This window comes from Sorghum bicolor, chromosome 2 (genome assembly GCF_000003195.3).
Source record: "Sorghum bicolor cultivar BTx623 chromosome 2, Sorghum_bicolor_NCBIv3, whole genome shotgun sequence".
Classification (NCBI taxonomy): Eukaryota; Viridiplantae; Streptophyta; class Magnoliopsida; order Poales; family Poaceae; genus Sorghum; species Sorghum bicolor.
The window spans coordinates 21,149,433-21,159,200 of NC_012871.2; the positions used below are offsets into that span (position 1 = coordinate 21,149,433).

Consider the following 9,768-nt stretch of genomic DNA (forward strand, 5'->3'; position numbering starts at 1 on the left):
CGTTCCGCAGGTAAAACCACTGGGAGTCCCAGCCGGCGTGGTTGGTCGATAACCCTACCGGGATGTACTCCCGCGGCCTGTCCGTCTTCCCCGTCTTCTGCACCAGATTGAGGCATCCCGCCCGCACGGGCTTCCTTACGCCCGTGGTTCCAGTGGGGGCATGGAAAAGCTCGCCCCTGTAGAGGTGGAGCCACAGCTCCCAGTGCGGCATCATCCCCAAGTAGCCCTCACACACGGCGGCGAAGACCGCCGCTACGGTGATGGCGTTCGGAGAGAAGTGCTGGAGCTCCACCCCATAATGGAAGCAGAGGGCCCGCATGAAGCGGCTCGGGGGCGCGCCCAGACCGTGGCGGTGGAACTTGGCGAACGGCACCACGTAGCCCTCGGGCGGCTGAGGCCCCCTGTGACTCGCCGGCGGCGCGATCCACTCTGGCGACGATAGCGAGGTACGGCGGCGCAGCAGTCCCTCTTTCTCAAGCTCTAACAACCGGCGCTCCGTCATCGACGACGGGCGCCAGTCGTCGGCGGCGACGAGTCTTACAGGCATCTCGGCTGGAGGGACGGTGGATTCACTACAGCGCGAGGAGGCGTGTGCGCGTGAGACGGCGAGAAAGCAAAGGCAACGAGAGAATAAAAGCGAGAAGGCGGAAGGGAGAGGAACGGCGGCGACGCCACGACGTATTTATAGGCAGCAGTCCGCCAACGGACAGATCCGAGAAATAAGGTAACTCCCTCCCTTAAATGCGCCACCTAATCGTCTCTTTCCCACGCAGGCATGGCGCCCCGAATTCCACGCCGACGCAGTGTCGTAACGTCACCCGCCTAAAAAGGCGCGCCCAACGGGCAGAAAGGCGAACCGCCACGGCCACTTCCTTCCCTCGTAAGCCAAGGGACGTACCCGCGAGAGTCTCGAGAGGTCGATGGCTGGCCCGCCGAAAGGGTTCGACAGCCGATCTCGAGCACCAAGAGTCAGGGGTCCCCAGCGAGTGGTCGAAAATCGAGGCATGCCTCGAAAACTCGCTGGCGATGTCCAAGGCAGGGTCGAGACAGTCGAGAGGAATCCCCCCGACGGGAGGCATCGAGCCGCTGGACTTTATCGAATGAGACCGGTATCCCCGACAACGTCGACCCAGCTTTATGAGAACGCCTCCGGGCTACAGCTGACCCCCTCGAAAGGGGCACAGGTTCTCACTTGGACTACCCGCCAGGAACTCAATTTGGGGTGGAAGACGCTCGCTCTATCGAGAGTACGTCGAAACCCCCGGGCAAAACGAGCCAGTCAGAACCTTCCACCACTGGTGTCGAAAGCGCTTCTGCGAATTAGACAACATAACCCTCGAAGGAGTCAAAAACTCCTCCGAGGGCTCGGGGGCTACCCCCGCGGGGTCGCTCGCGCGCCCCCACGGAAATTCGACCACAAAACAAAGCCTCCACTCGAGCGCTAGCGCTCAAATGGAGGCTCGGGTGCTACTGTCGAGGGTATCAGTAAGGGGTACCCTCAGCGATGCGCATTATGAGATTGCCCGTACGCAGGTCGAGACCCTCAATTCGACGCTCTAATCTTACGTATGCGCCGCCATCGACGGCTGTAACCTCGAAGACGGAAATAGCGTCGAGCGAATCGATCAGGCGTCGAGCGCCGGTTACCGTCGAATACGGAACAGGCTCACGCGAACCAGGGGGCGTCGAGCGCAAGGACGTCGTCCGCCGCCTGACGCGCGCACGCGGACCGGAACATTAAATGCGCCTGATGCTTCCCCACCTAACACACAGGTCACGGGAGGCGTCATAGGGAACAGGCTTCCATCCCATCAATCTTTTTGCAGCCTTCCCGCCGAACGACCCAGGGCATGACAGGGCACGGGAAATAAGGATGGGACGTCTAATCGGGACCCCCTCGAGACGTCTAAAGTCAGCGCTCCGGATATCAGCACAATGTACGGCATCTGACCCTCAACCAGACAGAGATCCTTCCAGGGGACGGGTTGGGCGTCGACTGACTACATCCCAACCACTCCGCCGGATTTGCCGCCGGATCGTACAAGCGTGCATCCGTCGAACCAATCCAAGACGGCGCGCAGAGCAGAATGCGGGGGCATGCGTGATCATCACCAGGCTATTAGGACGAGACGGCTCGAGGTCATGCCGGTACGGAAGCCTCGAGTAGGTCAGCGCTCCATGCTGCTATCGACTCCTATTCTTGCACCTATACATGTACCCTAGGTCCCTCCTTGGAACTATAAAAGGAGGGACTCAGGAATAGAACAGGAGAGATCACGACACAAGACCACGCTCATACGTAGTAGAGCTCCACACTTCATACCACGCTTGTATTCGCCCCTGTACAAGCACCTAGGTGCAAGATAATACAAACTCTCTCCCCCCCCCCCCGCTGGACGTAGGGCCTTCTCTTGCCCGAACCAGGATAAATCTCTGTGTCTTCTTGCATCACCATCCGGGAAAGGGAGCACGCATACAAATTTACTCGTTGGTGTGACCCCCCGGGGGGAAAACACCGACACTATCCCATAAAACACTCCAGACTAAATATGTCAAGGGGTGAAAGCCTTTGAAGGAATAACACCATTCCTCCAAAAGGCTCGGGGGCTACACCCGGCGGGTGCGCTCGCGCGCACCCCCCGGCAACAGTAAAAGGCTCCGAGTCAACTACGGCCCACGGGGAAAAAACCCCTAAAGAGGTGACCTCACCTCTTCAGAGGCTCGGGGGCTACTGTTGGGTACCGTAATAAGGGATACCCAAATCAGAGCAACAAAAAACGTGAAGGAACATACTAATTATAATCATCAGGGCCTCGGACGCAAGTTCCGACTCGCCCGACCCCTCAGGGCCTCGGACGCCAGTTCCGACTCGCCCGACCCCTCAGGGCCTCGGACGCAAGTTCCGACTCGCCCGACCCCTCAGGGCCTCGGACGCAAGTTCTGACTCGCCCGATCCCGTCCAGGCTCGGGCGCCGGACCCCACTCCACCTCGGCAACAAGACTTCCCCCGACATGACGGATGCGACGGCCCCCATAACGCGGCAGGGCAAGGCGACAACTGTTTCAACCACCCCAGTCACTGCGGCCTTACCTCTGTCACTATACATCCTTACCCCTGTTCACTGTAGCACACTACCGCACAGTAGAAAGGGAATGGGTGAGGTAAATCAGCACCACTGTTTGTGGTCATTTCCCACTGTTGACAGGATATGCAGCAGTGCCGGCGATCCGACCCCCGCGACCCCTACAGGGTTCGATAACCCTCTACAGGAGTAGCCATGTCGTCAACCATCCCACAAGGACGAGATGGACCAGCCTCAACAGGGTCGGGACTGTGTTTTCACCCCTCAATAAAAGAAATCTACTCATGTAAATACCCGGCCTTCTCTTGGGACTATAAAAGGGGAGTCAGGGTTCACAACTGGGGGAAAGGAGAACACGTACACAACACTCTTTCACAGAACGACAGCCCGCACTCTGTCCACACCAAGCCGAGACCTGGGACTTAGCCCTCTCTCGCAACCAGCTTGTACCCCCTACTGCAAGCACCTTTGGGTGCAAGGTTATACAGAATCCACAGCTACACTGGACGTAGGGCATTCTTAGCCCGAACCAGTATAAAACCCTCTGTGTCTCACTTGCATCACCATCCAAGCTTGGTCAGTCACGCAGATTTATACTTGTTAGTGCCTAGACCGCGAGTCTAGACGCCGACAAGTAGGCTATATTTTTTACTAGACCATTAAAAACCGGACCGTCGGACTGTGCCTGAGCCGTGCCATGGGCCACGGTGGCGGGCCATACACGGCCTGGTGCCTTGGGCTGTGCCGGCCTGAGCCCAGTAGTTGTCGGGCCGGGCCGAGCCAAAATGTCAGGCCGCGTCCCGGGTCAACGGGCCATGGGCTGCATGGCCAACTATAGTACCACTCATATCATGGCGTGGCCGTCTAAACCTGCTTAAGTTGTGGTGTGCCTTCTATTCCTTACTAAACTTATACACAACAACTATCTATTTAAGTTAATGCAATCCTCTATCAATTTCTCTTTTTTTTTGGGCTAGGTAGATCGGTGAAGCAGAGAAAAATCAGCGTTTGCCCCAGTCCTCGCAGCTAGCTAGTTCCAGCGTCCGGTCTCCGTCGCCACCTCGTCTTCCGTCACGGTCAGTCGTCGTCCCTCCCAGTCGGCCAGTCCCACCCACGCGCGCAGTCCCCCTCCTGGCACTGGCCCTCCCTATAAATACAAGCTCACGCGTCCTCCTCTTCCTCCATTGCTTCGTTCGCTCTCTACACGCTAGCTACCAGCTGGCACGTGTTTGCGCCATAGCCAATCTATTCAGTTCATTGAGTGCAGGCACTCGCCACTCTCATCGGATTCACACACATAATACATACATACATACACATGGCAATTCTCGACGTCGACCTGGCCACTCCTCCCTGTCATGCTCATGCTCGTCAGCAGCAGGCACACGCAGACGAGCAGCAGGACGCCGGAGAGGAGGAGGACGAGCAGCTGCTGCTCCTCAAGGGCGTGCGACACCTGTGCGAGCGCGGCACCATTACGAAGCTCCCCGCTCGCTACGTCCTGCCGCCCTCCGACCGTCCATCACCCGGCGACGACGAGCAGCCACCACGCAGCAGCTGCGTGTCGTTCCCCGTCATCGACCTGGCCCGGCTGCGCGTGCCGGCGGAGCGCGCCGCCGCCCTGGCCGAGCTGGACGCGGCCTGCAGGGACTACGGCATCTTCCAGGTGGTTGGCCACGGCGTCGACGGCGGCGGCGGCGGCGCGATGCTGGACGTGGCGCGCCGCTTCTTCGACCTGCCCTTCGAGGAGCGCGCGCGCTACATGTCCGCCGACATCCGTGCCCCCGTGCGCTACGGCACCAGCTTCAACCAGCTCAACGACGGCGTCCTCTGCTGGCGAGACTTCCTCAAGCTCGTCTGCTCCGACGACCTCGCCGGCGTCGTCCCGTCGTGGCCAGACGCGCCCACTGATCTCAGGTACGTACGGTTCGGTGATTTCCTTTCCAGCTTTTTTTAGTTTCGGTATGTAGTTTGATAGTGCGCGCCACAACAAACAAGAAGTAGTGCAGTAAGATTTTGAGAATTACCATTACCAGCAGTGACTTCATACTCTGCCGGTTCATGCATGCGCATATATATGTCCCTTTCAGATAACAACGTACTGTAAACCAGGATTCCATGGAAACAGATTAAAGTACTAGCACATCCTTTATGCAGTGAAAGGAATCAATAACGCATGCATCCGTGTTGAAGTGGACACCACTGACAGTATATATGTACATGCATCTATAGATTTCCATCTGGCACTAACACGATGGGCCGGCCCGAGCACGACACTAAAAAGCACAGTCCAGGCACGGCACGGTCCGGTGGTAGTGCCGTGCCTGGGCCGTAACTTCAGCCCGCAGTGCCGGCACGGGCACGACACGATTAATAGGCTGGCACGATTATTTTCATCACCTGATGCTTTGAGGATAGATCATGACCATTGTATGTATTCTGAGTCATGTATATAAGCATCACACAACTTTTTTAAACCCTAACTCTCTAGTCGGCGGCGCAAACACATCCTTGTTGCGGTCACTCTTTCTCCCGCCTGACTATACGACAGCGGTAGCGCTCATCTTCTCTTTGAGGCAGGGCGCAATGAGCTTCTTGACTTCTCCTGAAGCCACGGGCCGGCACGGGCACGATGGGCCACAGTGCCTATCGGCACGGTTAATGAGCCATAGTGCCGTGCCTGGACCGAGAGTTTGGCACGATGACCCGAAACGGCACGACACGATAGACATAGTGCCGCATAGTGCCAGAGCCGGGCCGCCCGTTCGGCCAACTATACGTGCATCATACACAGTCAGCAGCGGGCAATGCAAAACAGAGCTTGCCGATGCTTACTGGTTCAGTAGCTACTGCACACGTCTGCACACATCCAACAAAATCTAGAGGCCCAGATCTTTTGCACCCAACAAAATAGAGGCCCAGATCTTTTTTTCACCCGACCAAATCTCTCAGTGGCAGGCACACGCACGGCACGGGTGCATATCCCAATTCCCAGAGCAGAGCCCACCATAGGCCGGCGCCAAAAAGACAAACGCCGGCCGGCCAGGATAGAGGCGAATCAAATCCGCCGCATACAGGGCTGGTCATGTACCTGTCTCTCTCGCCGCCATCCCTCTCCTCTCTTGGTTTCAGCCACTGTGATGATGCCTGATGTATGCAAGTGCTATACAGTTGGCCAGAACTCACTAGATTTCATCATTTCAAGTGGCTCAACGGAGCCCACGTGTCGAAGTACAGTTTCACTAGAGCAGATTCTAAGAAACGCATGACACGTGATTTTTTTGTTTAGGCCTTGTTTAGGTCACCTCAAAATCAAAAAATTTTCAAGATTTCTCGTCACATCGAATCTTGTGACACATACATGAAACATTAAATATAAACAAGAAAAAAACTAATTACACAGTTTAACTGTAAATCACGAGACAAATCTTTTGATTTTAGTTAGTCTATAATTGGATAATATTTGCCACCAACAAACGAAAATGCTACAGTACCGAAAATTTTTCATTTTTCGGAACTAGACAAGGCCATGCTTGCATGTCGTCCGTCGCAAATTGATCTTGCAGGAAGGTGGTGTCGGCGTACGCGCGGTCGAGCCGGCGGCTGTTCAAGGAGCTCATGGAGGCGTCGCTGGAGGCGCTAGGGATCCGGTCCGGCGCCGCCGCCGAGATGCTGGCGGACTGCGACGCCGGGTCGCAGATGCTCATGGTCAACTGCTTCCCGGCGTGCCCGGAGCCGGACCTCACGCTGGGGATGCCGCCGCACTCGGACTACGGCTTCCTCACCGTGCTCCTGCAGGACCAGGTGAATGGCCTCGAGGTCAGGCACGCCGACAGGTGGGTCCTCGTCGACCCTCTCCCCGGCTCAGTCGTCGTCAACATCGGAGACCACTTCGAGGTACGACGTGTACACGGACGAACATGCATGTAACCAGTTTACCATAAAACGTGGTCCATCGAAGAAAGCTGATGATTAGATTCGACGCATGCATGCTGAACTTGCAGATGTACAGCAACGGGCGGTACAAGAGCGTGCTGCACCGGGTCCGCGTGAACTCGTCTCGGCCGCGCATCTCGGTGGCGTCGCTGCACGGCCTGCCGCCGGAGAGGGTGATCGGGCCGGCGCCGGAGCTGGTGGACGACGACAAGAACCCGAGGATGTACATGGACACGGACTTCGCCACCTTCCTCGAATACCTCACCTCGGCCGAGGGCAAGCACAAGTCCTTCCTCCACACCAGGAGACTCATCACCAGCTGATGTTGATACCAGCTGGACGCATTCTTCTTGCCAGACGCCAGCTGTCGGCATCAGGAAGAGAAAAGTCAACACGCATGTGAACACGTATGTGCCTGTGGTTGCGGGCCAACAGGTTGACCGGTCAAACCCGTCGCGCGCCGTTTAGCGTCCCGGACTGCGAGACTGGTCGTGCTCCTCTCCCTCCCATCAGGATTGCTGCTTTTTTGTGTACCCTACCTACTAGCCAGTTAAATAAATAAAGAAACATGTAAATCAGGAAGCCGCATTGACCAAATTTAAAGCTACGAAGCCTCGTCATCTGGAACTAGAGAGTGTTGGATCAGCAGCTAAAAAGCCCGTGCAAGGTCAACCAAATTGTTACTGTATAGTGGAGTATTACGAGTGGTATCTACAAGGTCTTGGTGAGAGTTTTATTCGCATTTAATAAATTACCACGAAGATATTTTTGATAATGTGGCACTGTGTTGACACCGTTTTTAGACACGTATCTTTTGACGTGTACTTGGGGTCAGTGAAGTATAGATCGGCAGATGAAGTAACGGTAACTAGTCTACAGGGAAGTTGCCGATGAAGGTGGTTGCCGATGGAGGGGCAATTGAATGTGACTAAGTCCAGAGGTGGTGACGTGTTCGTACCGATGACCAATATTAACGTTTGCCGATGGCCACAAGAGGAGGTCTGTCGATGGCTCTGAAGGAAAGCGTGGAGATTGCTTGTTGATCTGTGGCGATGCCCCGGTCGGCTACAATGGGTAGTTTTATGTTTTCCTTAGTTATTAGAATTCGTTTTGTGTACGGGTTCCGTTTAGTTTGGAATTCGAGTTTTAATCGTGTCTGGTTGTGGCTCTTTAGATAGGTATAAATGTAGACCCTAGGGCAATGTAAAAAGAATCTATCAATCAATCAAACATAAATTTTTACTCATATTCCAGCATCTACTTTTTCGACGACTTCGTCATATTTTCTTTTTACTACGAGTTCTTTGGAATTCGTCGACTTAAGCTCGGCGCGTTCTCAAGTTCCGCGTGATCACCTCTTGGCCGTGACATCCGGGCGCATCGCTGTTGTCGGGACCAAAGTGGTCGAGTTACCACATTTGTCGATTGTAAGGTCAAATCGGCTGGCACGCCTTAACGTTTGAATCGGGTATTAGCCCTTTATGTTTGCAGATTAGTTTTGCATCAACACACTGTATTTAAGAAGAGAGAAAACAGAGTTCTATGAGGATGAACTCACTTGTCGCAGTTATTAACTCACAATGAGTCTTGAAATTAAATAGTCATGAAAGTATAGAATTAAACTATAAATTTGATAGCGGTTGACAACCATAATTGTCTATTTTGTGAAGTTGTCAAAATGTAGAACAAACTTCACCATTGTGTTCCTCTCATGGAGACGGTCAAAAAACATATATGGAACATCTAACTCGGAATCTAGATGAAGAAGCTATACCCTCAAGAAGATGCTCCGTTGTTGGGAGTTCTCACCCGAGTCGGGAGTTCCGACATAAGTTGGGAATTCTGACAAACGTCGGGAGTTCCAATCCGAGTCCGGAATTCTGACCCACGTTAGAAGTTTTGACAAACGTCGGGAGTTCTAACCTGAGTTGGGAGTTCCGTCGACTTCCGACAGACCTAATAACTATTCGGATCTGGCCTTCGGGATTCCGATTCGAACTGTTCCAAACTCATGAGAAACTTAGAAAAAAAGACTTAGAAAGGTTTTCTACTAGGTTAAGACCACCCCCTCTATGTACATGAGAGGATCATGGCCGATTGAGGTCCTATCAATCCAATCATCAAAACACAAACCAAACTATGTTCATCCCTTGATCCAACAACCAAGGATGGCGCCCTAGGCTTGTCGGCCGATGTTAGGGAAACATGCCAACGTCCTTGCCCTGACGGGGTGCCTTCCGGTAAGAGCTTCGACGATTTCTTTGCTAGTTTTCCTAAAAACTAGCTAGTCCTCGTCATGTAAGTATGTTGGCTATCCTTTGGTGGTTTTCTTGTAAACCTCTCAGTGCTTCACCACGTAAGAGTGATATCCTTGCTGCGTTCTTCGATCCGTAGTGGCCTGAGCGTCTAATGCCCTTGCTGTTGTGTTATTCGGACCATATGAGACGTCAACACACTTTTTGGCGACTCTGTTGAGAAAGGATTTGCTTTGGCTCTACTTTGTAGCCGATTCTTCTTGTCCTAGCCCTAATTCTTACTGATCTATGTTCTTGAGCTCGTCATTACCATTAAATCTGGCCCAAAAGGCCGACTGCATCTGGTTTTGACCCCTTGTGATATCATTTGCAATTTTGCAACAAGTTGTTTTGCTTATTGAAAAATTCAGCAAGGCGATCAAGCTCTAAATCATGAAGTACCAAGGTCGTTCATCACAAACTACTACAATTACCGCAAGGTACAACTTGCAAAT

At 53.8% G+C, this 9,768-nt stretch overlaps 1 protein-coding gene across 1 annotated transcript; it reads left to right on the forward strand.

The window, feature by feature from the left end:
* Window positions 4,273–7,794, forward strand: LOC8061714 (protein DMR6-LIKE OXYGENASE 1). Its single transcript, XM_002459812.2, has 3 exons — window positions 4,273–5,000; window positions 6,650–6,980; window positions 7,088–7,794. Exons 1-3 carry the CDS (start codon window positions 4,402–4,404, stop codon window positions 7,340–7,342), a joined length of 1,185 nt encoding a protein of 394 aa, XP_002459857.1. The 5' UTR covers window positions 4,273–4,401; the 3' UTR covers window positions 7,343–7,794.